Consider the following 20,067-nt stretch of genomic DNA (forward strand, 5'->3'; position numbering starts at 1 on the left):
CAGAGGGATCTGGACAAGCTGGATAGTTGGGCTGATTCCAACGGGATGAGGTTCAACAAGGCCAAGTGCCGAGTCCTGCACTGTGGCCACAACAACCCCATGCAGCGCTACAGGCTGGGGACAGAGGGGCTGGAGAGCAGCCAGACAGAGAGGGACCTGGGAGTGTGGACTGACAGGAAGCTGAACATGAGCCAGCAGTGTGCCCAGGTGGCCAAGAAGGCCAATGGCATCCTGGTCTGGATCAGGAACAGTGTGGCCAGCAGGACCAGGGAAGTGATTCTTCCCCTGTACTCAGCACTGGTGAGGCCACCCCTGGAGTGCTGTGTCCAGTTCTGGGCCCTCAGTTCAGGAAGGACGTTGAGGTCCTGGAGCAGGTCCAGAGGAAGGCAACTAGGCTGGTGAAGGGACTGGAGCACAAGTCCTATGAGGAGAGGCTGAGGGAGCTGGGGTTGTTCAGCCTGGAGAAGAGAAGGCTCAGGGGAGACCTCCTCACTCTCTACAACTCCCTGACAGGAGGTTGTAGCCAGGTGAAGGTTGGTCTCTTCTCCCAGGCAACCAGCAGTAGGACAAGAGGGCATGGTCTTAAACTCTGCCAGGGGAGATTTAGGTTGGATATTAGGAAGAAATTGTTTACAGAGAGAGTAATCAGACATTGGAATGAGCTGCCCAGGGAGGTGGTGGATTCACCATCCCTGGAGGTTTTTAAGATGAGACTGGATGTGGCACTTAGTGGCAGTCTGGTAACCACGGTGGTGTTGGATCAAGGGTTGGACTTGATGATCTTGGAGGTCTTTTCCAACCTTATTGATTCTATGATTCTATGATATAATTTTTAAAAAACATCACTGAACCACAGACTGACAAAAGAGGCAGGAGAACTTGCCTTTAAAGTGCATATGAATAACTAGCATAATGGCTGTCAAAGCAAATAATTAGTGTTATGATTCTGTGTACACTTAAAATTGTCCAAATATTATTTACATGATAGGTCATAATAAGAAAATGGTTCCAAAAGAGATATAATAACTAGTGAAGAAAATTAAAGGAAGTTACACATTCCTTGCAGCCCTTTTATTTTTTATAAAGTACAAGGGGGGCTCAAAATGGATCTTTATGATCCATCATGTCAACTCTCACTGACTTTTAAAGAATGATCTCATCATCTTTACTAGGGAATTGAAAAAAGCAAATAATTTTCAATAATTTCACCAAACAAGCATTTTAGTCTTTAATGTGAAATATGCTGTAATTGAATATCATACCTGAATTTTCAGGAGGCACCATTTAAACACACTATTAAGCAAGCTTTAAAAGGAAGTGTGAAAGGAATAAACATATTTAAATGCTAAATAAGTCAGTGAAATACAGAAAAAATTCTATTTTCCACTCAAATAGTGATCAGTTGCTTTCACTCCAAAGTCCACTGCCTTTGCATCAAAAAGCTTTCAGACCCAAACATCCCAGCCCTGAATGGATGTGATTGCACACTGAGCAGCTTCTCCACCCTCTACTGCTGAGCTAAGCCCCAAAATCAACAGCCCCGCGGGTTATTTGCTCCAGGACCAAACAACCAGTCTCTGCCATCACAGCTTCCTGGTACCAGCAGTGCACACCACCACTGCTTCCAAACACGTGTAGAGTATTTACTAAGCCCGGTTTTTGGGGTGTCACCTACAGCATTTTTACTTATGTTCGTTAGGCTGAGTTTGCTTTTTCTTCTGCTGCTACCGTCAGTTCTCCTGCATCATTTCTCCACTATTTTTATGCTTGCAGTGCAAGCACGAAATCATTACATTTAACACCCTGATTGAATTTCATTAACCAGCTATTTACCTTTCTGCTTGGTAAAGCTGTTCAACATGGGTCCCTGCAAGGTGGCACTGATCAGAGATGTTGCTGAAGGCACAAAACTTTCTCCCATTTTGTTTTTTTAATCCAATCCTTTTTTGCATATGCACTTAACCAACAGTTCGGCTTCACAGACAGCTGGACACACAAATCTCCTTATCTTTAATGGCATTAAGGGCTTAATCCACTTACATTTTTGTTACGTTACTGTCTCACCACCACCTCAGTGCCTGCAATTCCCTATCAAAAACCCCCATCCTGTTAAGAGTAATTTTTAAAAGCATGGAGGCCTGATAGGGCTCAGAAAAGCTAAACTCAAGCAAAGAGGGGTAGCTATGTCAGTCCAGCCTGTTCAGCACAATTAATGGACAGCCAAAAGTCGATCCTACCTCACATTTCTCAAAGCTCCATCACTAACCCACAAACAAGGAACTCCTGGTACAGCCACTGTTTTCTTTTATACACTGAAAATCTACTCCAGAGTACAGAAACAATCTCTGCTAGGTGCTTCTGGACTTTTATGCTCATCAAAACAGAATTAACAGTCCAAGAAATATGGCCCTGAATCTGAGTTCAACTGCATATAGTTAATTTGCTATCCCCCACACCTCCCTCAGCTGAAGACAGAATACCCAATTAATAACTGGAAAAGGCAACAGCAGGGGAGACTGTGGGAGGGAAAAAAAAAAATCACACCATGTGAAAATCTTGAACTAGAAACCGTGTATCTGTGGCTAAAAGTTGAAAGTAAGATTCAAGTATTCCCTTACGAGAAATGAATAATATCTGTTTCCTTTTCAATGTGTACTGTGTTTTCATATTTAGAAACATGTAACACCCACTCCCACAAACCAAAACTGAGATTGCATTCAAATTTAGTATTCCAAGACAGATAAGGATGCTCAACAGTGGGGCTCATATCATTCTGTCCACTCCAAAACATCAGAACATCTGCAATCCCCATGGTGCCTTGAGGCAGGTATTAAAGCCTAATTACTGACTTAGATGAGTACACCATCTCACAGTTTTGACTGGAGAGTTCAGCAGAAGCAGGGAAGGAAATTGAGTTGTGGTCCATGGAGTAAAGCTGACAAAGAACACCTGTTTCTATATCTTTGGCATTAACCCACCTAGTATGAGATGTAAAGAAATTTAGCTTTGAAGTCAAACTGTTAAAGGGCTTTGAGTTCCTCTCTTGACCTTCCCTCCTTTGAGTTTTTATCTATATATCCAAACAGGATTCATTACAACCTTGAGTATTTGCTAAGTAGTTCCTTCTTGTAAATCTTTGTTATCGAGGCATTATTTTTTCCTCATGGATGATTCGTACATTCTGCATTCCTCACCCCTTCCATCAGTTCAGCTGACTTTGAAGCTGCCCTTTTAGAGATCTGACAGATTCTGCTAATCCTGGAGCGATAATCTGAGTATTTAAAACATACGAGATAAACAACCAGACAGGGAAGCAAATTTGTGTATATTAATAGCTTCTCTCTGCTGTGCAGTACACGCTGGTAGAGATCTACAACCACAGCTTCCAGAGTGACTGGTGTTCGTGAAACACAGCTCCTCAGGGTGGGAAGGATTCATCTAATGTTATTCACATCAAGATGTGCTTTGCTTTTTATTTTTCTTTTTTTCAAGAACGAGGCTCCCTTCCCCCTCCCTCCACCTAATCTGAGGGCATTTGAATACTGACAAACGTCACTATTTATGTACAGACTAGGAGTTTTTATCTACTGTTAACACAACTTTTAACTCACAATTGATCTCAGAGTTACACAATTATTACCCACTTCAATTTAATCCAGAGATGGGCAAACTGTCAACTAGCCACAAATTTTCAATATGCAAAATGACCTCAGAGTTGCAGTCTATGTCTAGGTCCACTCAGCTGTTAAACATCACTAAACTTCAAACACAGCTTTGATTTCAGCCAAGGCTAATGTGGACAAACAGATATCTATTGTCAAAATTGCTTTTTCCTTACCCACACTGGTTCCTATATCAAAGCCTTCCTCAAGTAACCATTTTAAGGACATTTCTAGATCACTACAATCAAGTTACCTGTATGCCTAGAGATTTTTCACCGTTTTTGCCAAATGAGAACAACATGTACAGAACAGACACTTGCAGTCTCTAGGTGACAGTGCACACACCTTCCTCCTCTAGCATTATCACCAGCCAAGATGTGCTGTTAGGATACATCAAAATGTTTCACATATGTTGACATCATTTACTGAAGGTTTAGACATATTTTGTTCACACGTTTTTGTTTACTGAAAATATAACACCGACAAGACACAAACATATTATGTGCATCCCTTAAATTGTAAAAGTATGTCTTACGCCTTTTTTTTTAAAAAAGGTAGGAGTCCTCCTTTCACTCAGAAAAATAAATGAGGATAAAGAAAAAATATTAAGTATAGCTTTGAAAATTAATACAACCTAGCATTCTAGACATTATTATGTATTAATTATAGATTTAAGACATCTTATTATCATTAAGCACACACAGTGCAAATAGATTTCTTTAAAACTAGTTTTAAATCTGAATGGCGTAATTCAGAACAACCACTGTTAGTTTTCACTATAAATGACCAAGGACTCTCCATTTTAACTCCCTGTTAACAGCTGAACGGGAATGACTACTGAAATCTCTGGAATTACATCATCGATATGGAGGCTTTTTATGGGCTTCTCTCCTGTAAAACCAAAAAGCCCAAATAACAACTCTTGCGTTCCCTGTTATTTTTAGGCTGAGGTTTTTCTTTCCTGCCTCAACTTAAAAAAGGAATGCTATTCTTAAGAACTTGCACAGTTATTCTGTTTTGAGGCCTGTGCTTTAAGCAAACAGGTTAGCATTCTTTTTAAAATGTGCCAGGTCAGGCCCCATATAAAGTAGATTGATTTGTCTGTGACACAAAGCCAGTTAAACCCCCTAGATCGGACTCCCAGGTGAAGCCAGTTCATCAAGTAAAAGAGCAACCATCTTTATAAACTTGTCACATTGCCCAACTTCTTTGGGAAGAGTAATATTTTGCTTTAAACAAAGGAAACTAGAGCTGTAATGACTACAGGTATAGATGACTGCTCTGAAACCAAAACTATCAAAGTTAGCTCAAAGAATTTCTCTCTGCATAAAGAATTCCAGTTAGAATCAGTCAACTACGCCTGCTTCTCTGCAACCAGTGGCAGTCAACTGGCTCATCATGGTGTACATGAAATAATTAATCAAGAAATAATTAATCAAGAAAACATGCTTTTCTCAAATAGAAACAAACTACTTTGGTGGCACTGTTTGCTATTCATTCACTGTCAGATCCAGAAGTACCACAGAGCATGTTACATCACTTGAGAAATACCTGGTAGTGCCCATATTAAATCAGTAAGTAGGCAAAACATTCAGTGGAAGCTGGGTCAAACCATAAAGAATAGAGAATATGAATGAATGTTCGGGAGGATTTAAAAAAAAAAAAAAAACATGAGGAAAAAACTGCTTGAATATGGTGCTCTTCCTTCTGTGACTTTTTTTTAACACTTTCCTAATCCCACTGGTGGAAAGTGCTTGTAATTCACTTCAGTTCTAGTTAAGTGTTTTCTGAAATTGAGCTATTCAGCATAAGAAATATCCAAACCCGTACATGACTACACCTGTAGACTGCATAGGTGGATTGTCCACCTTTAAGGAGTTGCAAGAGGAAGCTTTCTCTACCTCATGCCCTTCATTTTTACTTTACTTCACAAATCATAATATTTCTTTTGCAAATGCATTGATCTCTATTTTTATACCTGCCTCTTTTGACTGCTTTTTTGGAATGCTAGTCTTTCCTGAGAGCAATTGTTCAGAGGATTTAAAGAGCACAGAGCAGATATTTTCTCTAAGTGGTTGTGACCCCTAGACTCTTTCCTGTTTCAGCTTCGAATGACATGGGGTAACAAGCATTTGCTTTCACAAGCTCCAGGAGTATTTCACAGTAGGGAACCTTCAAGGACTGTATTTGGGGACCAAGACTGACATTCTATCCTGGATTCTCTTCTCTGCAGTTTTCACGACTTTATGTTTCTTCTTTATGAAAAAGATTCTGCACCTTAAAGTGAGCCCCAGTCTCTGCTGGACCACCTCTCCAAGGGGAACAAGTCCCTGCACATGAGGAAGCAGTCAGTGCAGCACTTGACACTAGTAAAGGGGAAAAAAATTCAAACATCTAAACTGAACGAGGGGAAATTTAGGTTAGATATATGGAAAAAGTTCTTTACTTTGAGGGTGGTGAGGCACTGGCTCTGGTTGCCCAGAGAGGTTGTGGCCGCCCCACCCCTGGAAGGGTTCAAGGCCAGGTTGGATGGAACTCTGAGCAACCTGCTCTTCTGGAAGGTGTCCCTGCCTGTGGCAGGTGATTGGAACAAAATGATCCTTAAGGTCACTTCTGGGATTCTATGAAAACAAAACAGGACATGAGAAACTAATGAGAACAGAACTGTCACATTATGTTCCTGATCCTGAAGTTTTCTATCATATCCAATCATTTGTTCTGTAATAAGAGCTTACATGGGTTTCAGTTGAGGTTTTTTTAACAAGAGGTGGCACTAAAGCATCTTTTGGACCTATGTTTGAGATCAGAGTGCACAGAGGGCTCATAATATATGAGTGTAAATACACACTCATATATTATTCATGTATTACATACATTCATACATATGTACAATTGAAAATCTTTCCTTCAAAACTGAAATCAAAATAGTAACACTTCAACATAATAACACTTCATTCTGCACTGGCATAAATGTATTTATAAATATATCATTTGAGACATTTATTAGAATGGTACTAATGGCCACAGTGCTGTTAACTTCAACATACATTTTAGCTACTCATCATTTGAGTTCTAAATATGCAGAAGTTATCTTTGTGAAGCATAGCAGGGAATAAATGCAGCCAGTGCCCATAAATACTGAGGAAAATCCAAGGTAGATAAAGAGCAGGGTATAAGGAATTTCTTTGAGTATGCCTGATGCTGCTTTTGGATTTATCACTATTATTTTATATAGATAGTGTACTGTCTAAACATCCTACAGAATTATATCAATCATTAGAAAATCACGTTTGATTATTGGGAAAAAACCCCCTCACATAAAATTGATATTCTCTTTCTGACATAGGCTTATACAGGATTATCTCCTGTACGATAATATGCTGAAAAATTCTTCCATGTCCATGACTTATCAGTCATCTCCCAGTAGTTCTTAAATTACCAAGTGAAGCAGAGAGAAACTCCGGAATATCTTGCAACTCCTCTTAATTCTAGTCATCATCCCACTGCCAGCGCTTCCCCCAGAGGCTGTTCCAAAAAGAAAAGTTCAGCTTAGAAGCTCTGAACTCACCCACTTTCACTCCTCTCCTCCCGTTCCACAGCCACCCCAAGGAATCGCTTCCACTTCTCTGTCTGTAAAGCAAGCCAAGGGAAACCAGCCTTTGTGAGTATCACCCTCATCAGCTATTCTCAGCTCTGCTGCTGATTTTTTTTGTGTTTATGTACACACTAACCTCCTACCATCTCGATAGTCACAGATGTGACTTGGTTGGAAAAGCAGCTTGTGTCCGTGCTGAGGGTACTGCTCAGGGTAACCTAAACTCTCCAACAGCTGTTTTATTATTATTATTTTGCAGTACAGTATGGCCCACATAAAGGAAAATGATCATTTAGTAAAACAGCTCTTCCTTCTCCCAGATTTCTGTATGACGGAACATTACTGAACTTACTGAAGATTCTGCCTTATCTGGGCAGCTTCCAAATGTTAAAAACCTCATCTTTCAACAGCTGCTCAAATCCCAGAAGAGAGCAGGCCAAGCATCTGGGGAAACAGTGATCTGGCTTAAAAACCTTGTTCCTTTTTCAGCCACAAACCCCTTCCTTTCCCTGTGACCCCAAACTTAGGTACCAGCCTCTCTGTCAGACAGTGGATGTCTGACAGATGCTGACTTTTGTGCATTTTAGGTCTCAAGAGCTTTTGAAGCTCATTAGGGCTCAAGAGAAAAAGGAGAAAGAAGGCAACCTTTTTTCCCCCCTGCCTCTGTTGTAAGGAAGAGAAGGAATGCTTCCCATCCCACTTCAAAAATGTATTTGGTATATTTAAGTCATCAACAGCACAAAAAGGCTGATGAAACCTTTAGAGAGCACACACAAATATATTGCTAGAGCTATAGGTTTTGGCTTGCTTTCTTAAGTGTACCCTTTTTCTTACTGGAATTTTTCTGGAAAGTGCTCCCTTGTTTTAAAAATCCATTGATTAAAAGGTGACTCAAACACCACAAAGTTTGGCGTTCATAGCCTGATCCACTGGTTGACCCAGGAAATCAAAGTACAGAGAGCTCACCCAAAGCTGAAATGGTAAGACAGCACTGAACTTAGACTGCATTCAAGTTATTTACAAGCAGAGAATATCACTGCCACGAGGGAGGGAAAAGCATTTCTACCAGATATGGGACTATTTTAAAGCAAGGATATTATTTCTTCAATCTTTTCTTTGCCTATTATCCTATTATCCTTGTGATTGAGACTACACATATTAACAACTAGTGGTCCATTTTAAGGCAGGAATACTTTTTACCTTGTCTTTTTTCCCCCTCCATCGGCCCATGAGGGGCAGGGAAAGATGTAATTCACTTCTGAAATTCGCACAATTTCTTTGGGAAGGTTATTCGATCAAGCAAAGCAAAGCAAAGCAAAGCCCACTGATACAGAGCCCACTGACATAACCTGAAAATATCCCAATGGCTGATTCAGGCCTACTGGGAATTTGGAGAGACTGGTTTGGCCACTGACATGTTGGTGAACTGCCTGACTGGAATTAATCCTCTTCCCTCCAGTGTGCCAAGTCAATGCAGTTTCTTTGCTGCTGACAAACCAACCCACAGGATCTGTATATCCTGGTCCATGCTCCTGGCATTATTTTCAGATGAACATGCTATATTGCCAAAAGTAGGCATCACAGTGTCTTGTCTCCTCTTCAGCATGATCTCCAATGACATCAGATCTACAGATTCTAACTTGGCTGAAACTTAGCAGCATTAGCTGGAGCAAAAGAAATGGCAACAAACTGAAAACACATCCTCTGCCCTTTTGTTTTTCTACTTTTCCACTGTCACCTCTCCTTTTCACTCGTTAGGGTGCTTTACAGTTTCTGTGCCTTCTAAGTTTCTGTGCTACTTAATTTCAGTGACATATATAAACATCATGAGGTTTATTACAAGTAGGCAACTATGAGTTAAAATAGGACAGCAAGTACAATAACATGTAACAAAAATCCAAGTGAGTATTTTAAGAGGCAAACAACACACAGGTGTATTGCTTTGATGTCCTGTGTTTCCAAAGGACACACTGTGTCACAGGAAGAGCATTGGGAGTCTAAGACAAATTGTTTGAGGAAACAGTTCACACTGCTTATTCAAAAGCTTGATTGCATTTCAGACAATTTTCCTTCAAGTATTACAAGAAAAACTTCATATCATTGACAAATCAGGGATTATGTCATGACTGGACCATGTTTAACCAAAGCTTGGCTGTCGTCATGGTAACGTTGTATTTGTTCTCAGAGTTCTTGCCACAACTCTCCAGTATGAGACTACCAAATCTGCTAAGAGATGAACCACAACATGCAAATACAGTTACCTCCTCACAACCCTTTGCCAAAGAAAAGCTCAATCAGAACCAGCCAGCACCTGTTTTTCATGTTATCCCACAATCTTTCCTTGCCTGTTTCATCATTTGCTCAATCTCAGATAACTACAGAAATGAGTTTCTACATTATCTCCTATTGATTAAACAGCCAATATGTCTGCAAAAGAGCTTGTTCACCAGCATGTGAAGATGGTGTCATTAAAAATTTACATCAGATTGAAAAAAAGCGTGAAGTTTTCTGACAGAACTACAGATAAGATCTGAATGAGTTTCTGGTCTCTCATAGAAAAAGACTGCTAATGAACAAGAATATGTCAGTGTAACAGAAATCTTGTGTAAAATCACGTGGAACTCTCACTCTGTGCCTCATCACAGCTGACATGAACCAAAGCCCAGGATTTTGCAGCTAGATTTGCTTGTCTGTGTCCAATTCAGTGCTAGGAATCAAAATTCAAAGGAGGCCCTAATCTTAGAGCATGAGCCACGAGCTGGAAACTATTGTCACGGACATGGAAGTGCTATGTCACACTGTGAGCAATGACAGCAGGAACCAGGACAATCCTCTGCCCCAAGGATCTGTACAGCACAGCCTCCAGGCTCAGCACAAACTCATCAACTCATCACGCTTGGAGAAGAGAACATTACTAGGAAGAATAATTCCAGGGATTAATAACCCTCATTAGAAATGCACTGGCATTTTGCTGCTTGGAATGCCTTTCAGATTTTATCCATTTCATTACCTCACAGACAGACACCCTGCCCCCCTTTTCACTCTTCTAGACTGGCACCATCCTTGACCAAACTTTTGCTCCTTATTTGTTTACTCTTAGAGGATAATCCAGCTCTTTCACTTTCAGCCAAAATAAGCTTTCGCATTTGAGTTCCCAAACTTCTTCACTTCAAGGCACAATGTACTATTCCTGGCTCTTCTCTAAAGCCTCTCTAACACACAGTACTGAGAAAACAGTCACCTTCTCTGAAGGTACGGGGTTTACCTTCTTGTTCAACTCTACACACTACCGCTGCAACAAGGTAGAAAAGAGGCAAAATATCTCTACAGAAAAGAGATGTAAAGGAAGTTGAACTAACAGAGAGAGGGCACGGCATAGGAAATTAATTTAGTATTAGTCCCCCTTTCCTACTAGAATTTGAATGCAGTTATTTGAAACTACTACCCAAAGGTACAAATAAGTTATATGACATTTTCCCATCCTGTTATTTCACTTTACAGCACGGAAAAAAATTATAGTAAAATTAAGTAATTTGGTCTGATGGCTTAATTTGATAATGTTCTCTTCCTGTACGGCTGCTGGTATTTGTGGCAATGCTTCCACCTTTGGTAAGTGCTGCAGCACAACTTTCCACACATAGCACCAAAGGACAGAAGCTTGTTAATTCCTTCAAATCCTAGAGTTTGTTTAATTAGTTTACCATTGTGTTTGCAGGCTAGACACTGATAAAATAATAATTGAAAACTGGTATTTCCATTTCTGCAAAAACAAATGAAAAAGACTCACTGTCAACCATACTATCATCATTTACAAGTTATCCACTATTTTTGATCCAATGCTGTTGCAAATTAACTGAGAAGTAGAACACACATTTTTGTATGTAAACTAAAAGAAAACATAATGTCAATTGCAGACTTAAAATGCAAATTCTCATCTGCATCAAGCATTCTACACTCCATCATTCCAGCAAATATCTATCTGGTGTCAAATAGGTAATGAAAAGCGTGCATGGGGGGGGGAGTTCTTGCAAGATTACTTGATAGATACTAGAAAGGAGTAAATCTGTCACAAACCTAAACACAGCCTCCACCTACATGGTTTGACACACTAACTTTGATCTGAAGAGATCTAATAAAGGAGACTTAGCTGTATAGATGCTTACAACATCAGCACAGTACTACAGATGTACTGCTCTAAAGAAACCCAACCAAGAGCTTCCCGTTTTATGCTGGAATTGCAGCTCTTTTATCACCTGACAGGTCACTGAGTAAGCCAGAACAAAGAGATTTAGGTGGTTGGACTCTCAACTCAAATACATTTATCATGTAAATTTTCTAATTATGAAAGAGCAACAAATCCTACATTACACAGGTAGATTGGAAGCAAGACCGCAAGGTTTAGTTCTGATTTATTATATGTTACATATTAATGTATTATTAAGAAACCATTCCTGAGGTTTAAACAACTCTACAACTTACATATTTCTAAAGCTCCTCAAATTTAATAATAGATAGTTCATTAATAACAATATTAAATCTAAATTAAATCCTCATTTCCAGCCATGAAAGAAAACCATTGGACAGAGGTCAGATATATACTGTTGCTTTATAATAAGGTCACTTCTTCATGGCACAATTTTATTTCTGCATTGTATATTATTTGTGTAGCCAAACCAATACAGACACAAAACACAAGGCCCATTTAGCCTGATGAGAAACAAGAGCAGAAACCTCTGTAATCGTGCTGTGTGTTGTTTTCCATTCTAATTCAATTCAAATTTCCCAGTGCTTCTTGTCTTTCTTGTCTTTCTAACCTATCATGTTTGGCCTAATCACTTCTTATTTTTTCTGCCTATAGTTTCAGTGAAAATAATTTAGTCCATTTTCCAAACAAAGAATTTTCTTATTTTAAATGTATTTGAAAATTCATTTAAATATATTTGAAAATTCATTTTGCAAACAGGAAAGGAACCCCCACAAAACATCAAACCAAAGCTTTTACTGAGATGTCCCTGCAAAGAATTTGGTTAGGACCTGACAAAACTCTATTCATGCTACCTTGTCCCATGCTACAAGTCCCTGCAGGTTTCTGCAAGAAACCTGCTTGCTTGCTCTGTAAGACTGGGTGCTGCACTGATGGTTCTTCAGATCTCAGCAGTGGAGGAAAGCACAAGGGCTGGGACACGTCCAGTGAGACAGTAAGGACTGCCACTCCTCTATCCATAAGGCAACCTCTGTAACCTCTCTGTGGCATTTCTCTGCTTGGCACAACCACTCTGCAATCATGAATATTACCCAAACCCATCTAGCAAGCACAGCTGCTGAGAAACTTGGTCAACGAGTATCAACAGTCTCAAGATACTGCAAGTTTTTCGCTCACATTCCATTCTTTGTATGACAAACTACCAGAAAAAAACAGATTTCTGGCCTTATTCTATCCTGTGCACTCTCAACAGGATCCTCAAACTACTGGAGCCACAGAACAGATTTTAAATAGTGTTGTGTGAGAATTAGTTCTTTCATTCATGTCAAAGGGGTACTCCACATGTATCCCTCCCAAAGCTCCAGGCAGGGAAATGCTGTTGCAACAATAAAAGTGCTCTCAGCAAAGGTCTGGCTTCAGAATCAATTCAGTAGAGGCAAGTTCTCACACAGAACTGGGATTTCTCTATCAATCTGTCCTAAACAGATCACAGCTCTATCCAACCCACAGAGGCAGGATCAGAAACTGCTAGTTTTTCCAGTCTTGATTCATAAAAAATAAACCTGTTTCTTCAACTGCTCTGTTCTGATACAGCATCAGAAAGCTCCATATTAAAAGTCTCTCAAGAGTAGCATTTTTTACCCATCAAGTAACATAGCTTAGTTTGTACTCACGGATCTTCCCTCTTACTTTATACAGAGATCCTCTTCCCCTCCAGAACTATAATTATTCTAAAAAATGCAGGGCATATGAACACTTTCCTCCAAGCAGTGGAACAGAGCACCATGAAAGCAACGAACATAAGCAGTTTATTAGAAGTGGTTTCTCTTCCCCAACAACTACTCAAAGCTGCTGTGAAATTCTATTGAAGTCATACTATGCCAGGGTCCAAAAGAGCTATGAAAGGATTTGCCTGCATTACAGAGGGTTTACTGTTAATTAGCTCTTGTAGACACACACAGCACACAGAACTAGATTTTTTTCTTTTGTTGAGGAAGTGATGATTTGTTGAGAGGATGTTCTTTTTTGATACGAAGCTAGCATTAGGATTGTAATTGGAGTTAACATCTACACATCATTCTGTTTAATCACTTGAATATGGTGAGCCTGGCTAATTAGTTTCTGTTAGTTAAAAGGGAAATGTGAATGAAATTTTCTTGGGGCATAAACAGGGACATCAGCTTACTCAGACCAGTAACATCAAGGTCCTGGTTCTTTCCTATCATATCGACTAGGTGCTTCTGATCACATTTTTAGATTTACAGTCTCTCATGCACTGGAAAACAGAAACTTCACTCCTCCTTTGATGACCTCTCCTCTCTGAGTATTAAGCTGAATGAGTCAGGGGAAGAATGAACTCACCTAAAATTCATACTTTAAGTAAAAACTGAGTCCACAGCCTCACTTCAATAACTGATTTAGCCAAACTTTCCTGGTGGACTTGGGAGAAAGGCAGTATAGGAGAATCACCTTTCCTGACTGCCTAGAGTATTTTCTTAACGAACAGCAAAGCATTATTTTTACAGATTTTGCATCTTCCTTTTAGGCAACCGTTATCCCAATCTTGGAAGCAGGCATAATCCTCTTTTTCGTCTTTCTTTGAGAATATGCTGGAACACACTATTATAAGTTATTCCAACCACAGAAACCACTGACTGCAGTTGTCAGAAGGTATCAAAAAGAGGAGTGTCATTGTAATAAAGGGGTAGGAAAAGAGGATGGATAACTCCTTTGGCATCCTAGAAAATTCCAGCCTTCACTAGCTTTAGTGATTTCTAGGAAATGCTGACATGAAAGGCAGAACCAAAAATGAAGCCTTGCAGCAACAATCTAGTGCCTACTCCCTCCTCTCCCAAAAGGCAGAGAACAGGAAGCACTATGAGAAGGTAGGAAAGGCAGGACACAAGGTTTTTGCTTTCTCTCTGTTCCCTGGGCTGAGATGTTCAGCACAGCAGGGAAGGACAGAAAGGGACAGAAAGGAGGGCACAGAAGCAAGTGAAGTTAGTTATGTGCCACCTAAGGACTCCACCTTGCATGGGGAATTCTCTACTGGCAAGGCCTGTCCCATTCCTTCAGGCCTCCGCGTCACCTGAGCATCCCAAAAAGGTCAGGCAGAAAACCTGCTCAGCAAACTGCCTTGGTGAATCACACAAATTCCAGTCAGCCAACACCATAGGGATAGGGATGCTATGAATTAAACACGGTATAAACATAGACAAAATGGTTCACAAATGTGAGGGAAGGCCTTCCCTGCCGTCTGATTTGCCCACAGTAATTCAAAAGCTATAACGACAATAACCAGAATTTGCAACTAGCCACAAGCAGAAGGGACACTAATTTCTCCCAGGACTTCTAACTTAGTTACAGTTTGAATTTTTTCTGGCAGCTCAGAATACAATGAAAGCCTTCTTGAGGATAAACTAAACACACTGAAAATAAATATGGGTCCTCACAGCAGAAAAAAAAGGCACATGAGATCCAGCAAGTAACCTTACAGTCATTTGAAAAATCTATCAGGTAGGCAGAGGAAAAGGGCTCAAGTAGCCCAAATATGTGGCGTTGAGCTGACACCAGGAAAAGACAGGGTTTATTGCATCCTTCTGGACAGAACTCTGTTGAACCTAAAGGTTTAAAAAAACCAAAAATCCTATGCAGAAAGACATACATTGCCAAAAGCAACACTTTTTTCCCATAAAATTGAAGGGACGAAAGATAAGCAGAAAAACTGAAGTTTCACCAGTCATTTGGAAACAAGCCATGTGATGCACATCTGATTCATCTTTATTAAACACGACAGTAAGAATTCCTTTGCTATTCTACCAGACTCCTACAAAAGCCTTCAAGTCAATGGATCATGGCATAAACAATTTGCAAACTGCAAAACTGGAAAGAAAAGCAACACTGCTATAAAAATGGAAATAGGAAAAGATGAGGAATATCTTGTTGTTTGGGTTAAAGCCCTGCTCTCACTTTCAGCTGCCTGAATAGCAGAGAACTCCGCCCCCTTCAACTCGCTACTAATTCACATCAATGCAACAAATTTAAGCCAAGGGATAAGGGTCAAAATAATTGTTAATTAATTTAAAGTCAATAAGTCTCAGGAGAACAAACAATTGTTAAAGGGTCATGAAGAAGGTTCTATCTAAAGTTAAATGCTTTTATTTTTTATTTACACCAATACCATAATAAAAAGTAACACTTTGCCAATGCAGTTTTGCCAGTTTTTAACCCAAACAAAATGAACCATTTTCACACACAAAAAAAGAGCATAATTTCATGAATCTAATATGGAGGTATGAAATTTCCTTCTTTGCCTTGAAAGTGAAAGAATACATACTGACATTTAAACACAGAACAGTAATTTTCCTAAAATAAATTCAGCAAGGTTGGAACAAACAAAAAAAAGGCCATCAGATCTAAAGGAAACATTTGAGGGTCTTCCCCCTCAAACTGAATGGAGCAGGATATTATTCAGCTGAGTAGAATAAAACAATTGCTTTAATTTCCACACCCCCCTTTGTACTTAGCTTTACTACCTTAACAGTGGATTCAAGGATACAAAACCTGCAATTTACACAACACAAACCCCAAATTAAACACTGCCTGCTAAGACATAGCTTAAGCTTGGCACACCACTAGACAACACTTTCTTGGCTGCTGTATCATCATGTTGGAGGTTCCACTCCATTAATTCCACTTTGAAATACAGGACCCAATGTAACATCCACAGTGATTAACAGGAGCCTTCCCATCGAGTTCTCTGGGTGTTTGGCAGTACCTCCAGAGGTTTATTTACTGCTACCTGAACATTCTCAATGCAGAGGCAAGTTTTGGAGTTACACCACTTGAATTAAACTTGACTGGCTGTTGGGCTAATGGAGGAAGGTAGCAAGCAGCCTGCAGTGCTACAGGAGAGCTACACTACAGCCCACAAGTTGTTCTTCCTAGTATAGAGCCCTCAATTTTCCCTCAAAAAGTGATTAAAAATCCAATTGATGAAATACATGGTATTTTTAAATTGGTTACCTAAGAACTTCATCCTTTGTAGTTTGGTAAGGTCCTTAAACTTAAGCAAATAACAAAACATTTTCTGTATTTGTGCTTTGAGTAGAGTTGATGAAACGGAGACTTTTAAAACTGATTTCTTGTTTTGGGCAAGCCTGTTCAAATGAGTGCACCTGAAAAGGAATCCCCACAGAAGTATCTCAAACTGGATATTCCAGATCAGAAAGATTAAAACAAAACATAGAAATACTGAAAAATGTGGTCATCTTTTGTTGCTTATTAATTGGTCCATGAATTAAGTTGGAACTGATTCTGATTTAACAAACAAGTATATAATTTGATAGCATTTATAAAGTGCTGTTTTTCAAGTGGAAATATGTTCTCCCCCAACAGCTAGAAATAGAAATATTCACAACAGGTACACAACTAGGAAGGAAAGGCAATCTTAAAATCTTTTTAAAAAGACAAGAAAAAAACCCAAAGTAAAATCCATAATGAGGTGAATTTTTTGAAATTATATATTTTTCGTCTAGTCTTAGCTCAGGACAGTAATCGCCAAGCCTGGAAATCATACTAACCAGTTTGAATTTAAAATTAAACAAACTCAATGGCAATGAAGGGCTTTCATGAAAAAGAATGCAGAATACAACCTACATTAATTTGTTTTAATTGTCATTACTGAAAAATAAAATTGCTGCAAGATTGCAATTTTTTTTTTTGACAGAAAATGAAAAAAACCAAATAATAGTGTTATGTGAATTAAGGCAGAAAATCGGTTTTGCTAAAACATTTACTTTTTTCAAGATAAGGTCTATGGAAGAAAAAGCTTCATTTGATTTTAAACTCTGTCTTAAACAAAAAACACCAACAGAAAACAAGTAAATTCTAAGAGTTTTCATCATGTTTACTTCTAACAAAATTTTATCTAGAAACAAACAAAAAAACTCCAACAAAAAAAAAGGCATTTTCTAATCGGCCTAAATGAGCAAAATACTTAATTTGCTTCCAAATGGAAAAGTAAATTTGGATGTCGAGAGGCGTATCTCACTTAAGGGCGAATTGTATTTGCCCTGCTTTTCTGGACAAACTGAATAGTATGACATTCCTGTGGCAAGAAGGGCAGGACCCTGTGTAGAGAGAATGGAAAGGTGGTGGATGTTACCTAGCGTGCTGTGGTAAAGTGGACTGTCGCGTCCATGGATAGTAAATGCAGTCATGACTAGCGGGACCTCTACACCTGCAGGCAATTACAGAACAGAAGACGTCATTTGCCATTCACAAGGACATGCACACCATGCGCCCTTGTCCACACATGGAGGATGGAGACACACAGGGAACGACTACTCAGCAAGTACCTATCCATCAGGCCGATGCAGTCCTCGAGATGCGGCCCTATGCACCTGCAGCAAATCCAAAGTGAAAACAGGGAGAGAAAGAGAGAAATCTGTTATTTACACGTCCAAGGAGCAGGAATCCCCTTTGTGTTCTTAATTATAACTCTCACGAGAGACCCGAGTCCCCACCAAATTATAGCCTGTGACAAAACCAAGCTTGCAATAGGAACAATAATAGCAACAGCACTCCAAGGCTGGCCGTATCTTGGCTTAAACAACACTTAAGGCAGGTTTCACTTGCATCCGTGGGAGTCCTGACAACAGAGTTGCTTCTTCTGGATGTTTTTCTGAATCATCGAATCAGTGATTACTGCACAAAAGCTCTTCATTTGCAAGACGAGACTTCCAGGAGCACAGAGTTTGTTTTTCTTTCTGTAATTGATGCAATTGTTCATTTTGCTCTAAGCTGCTAGCCAGGGCAACTGCAGAAATATTTTGGAAGCTGACTATACTTTGACAGGGAAGCTCAAGGATCAACTTCCAACAACAAAAACCAGACCAAAACGGTGTCTGCTGATTGAGGCATTTTATTCTGCTTTCCTTAGACGCTGCTAGAAGTCCTCCACCTGCACAAAGAGGTGCTCACCAAAGGCAGTGGAAATGCAGGGAACCACTATATGCAGCACCACTAAAACACAACCATGTTTTGTCTGAAAAACATGGGTATGTGTGGGTTTCCCTTGCCCTCATGAAAAGCAGGACTGAAGTGCTGTCCTAGGTCCCCTGCATTCAAAAAGCAAGTCGATAACACATTTACACAGCAGTTAGGATTCTCAGAGACCTCAGGTTTTAGAGTTAAAGACAACCTGATACCCTTCAGTGCTGCATGCCCAGCTAGGCCCTTGGCAGCCATGGGGAGTATCTAGCCCTTGGCATTTTAAGGAAACCAAACCACTTACTTCAACTCTTTAATAAGATTTCAGAGCTATTTCACTAACAGGCTCTTTGGCTGTACAGGAGCAAGTGATCTGACACGTCAGTAGACTGAAATTCACTTCTGTGGAGGCACTTTAAATTTAAGGTATGATCCCCAACCCTTTTAAAGTCTGCTGCTTTCAGACTGGCTTTGATGGAGGGATATCCATGTCAAAAATCTGAGGGAGTTCAAATATGCTCCCAGGAGATCTTTCCACTTCACCATCACTTGCCACTCATCAGCTTTTGCTGCATTTAAATTGGCTATCACTGACATTATAAAATAAAGTCAGTGAATTCAATTTCCCCTTACCTGCAGAGGGAGGGCAGACAGAGTGAACCCTGACCCTTGTTTGTTTACTTGAATTTTTATTTTTACATAAGAACTCTGACATGCAAACACAAACTGTAAGGATTTCCTTAACAATTGTTTCCTCCAGCAACTGTGCAGACATAAAAAGCATTCATTAAATACCTGGATGACCAGATAATGTATAATCATAAGGGGATGATTTAAACACAGTTAAAAAACTTAATAGAGAGAACTCTTGATGTGACTTCTTTGAAATTTCAACTGTCCTGGGCTTCAGGACTTCAGAATTCAGGACTGTCTGAATTCTAACCTGTCTCAGACATATCTGATCTCTCTTCCTTTCATGGCATTCTCAGCAATTTGCAGAAAACCAGTTCAGTAATGAAGGAGGCTGAAAAAAAAGTTCAGATCTTCCATTTACTAGCAGGTCAAGAAAAGCTGAGCTCAGACTCCTGCTATAAATAAAAAGAAAGGCATCTTCAAATTAAGGTCTGAGTGCCTGTTACTAGATCAGATAACTGGCAGACTAACATCAAGAGCCTGTTGTCTTGAAGTCACTTCACAACTGCACATTTATTTGCTCTTGCTCTGGAGGACAGGACTTGAATCCCAGAAGAGAGAGCTGTTTGGACCTCACCCGGTCCAAGCTAAAGCACCATTGATTTTTATTTAAACTTGTGATCTTCTCCAGTGAATTTCCCATTTCCAAACAGAAAACTCTGTCCAGGTGCAATTTGCATCACTCCTAGTCATGCTGAGCAGCTTCCTGTTTCCTCCCTGACTGACTGTCCTGATTACATGCAGTGAAGTACAACACTGTGTGAGTCATGGCAATATCTATTAACAGGGTATTTCGCACCACCATCCGTTATTTTTCCTCTGGAAGGAAATTCCTTGCTTTCAGGATTTTTGACACATATAAGTACAGGTATGACACAAACATAAATCACACTGGTACCCCATTCTCTCCCAGGGTTTCT

General features: G+C 39.7%; 1 protein-coding gene across 3 annotated transcripts in view; it reads right to left on the reverse strand.

Moving 5' to 3' along the window:
* The window catches only part of ERBB4 (erb-b2 receptor tyrosine kinase 4), a 374,576-nt gene that overhangs the window by 124,127 nt on the left and 230,382 nt on the right, over positions 1-20,067 (reverse strand). For 2 of the 3 annotated variants that reach the window (XM_017829495.1, XM_017829493.1), the window contains exon 15: positions 17,628-17,702. In XM_017829495.1, the coding sequence (XP_017684984.1) occupies positions 17,628-17,702 (75 nt within the window). Of the gene's footprint in view, positions 1-17,627; positions 17,703-17,820; positions 17,866-20,067 lie in introns of all 3 variants that reach the window. The other variant, XM_017829494.1, reaches the window with a different exon arrangement.

Source organism: Lepidothrix coronata, unplaced genomic scaffold, assembly GCF_001604755.1.
Source record: "Lepidothrix coronata isolate B3197 unplaced genomic scaffold, Lepidothrix_coronata-1.0 Scaffold165, whole genome shotgun sequence".
NCBI classification, from domain to species: domain Eukaryota; kingdom Metazoa; phylum Chordata; class Aves; order Passeriformes; family Pipridae; genus Lepidothrix; species Lepidothrix coronata.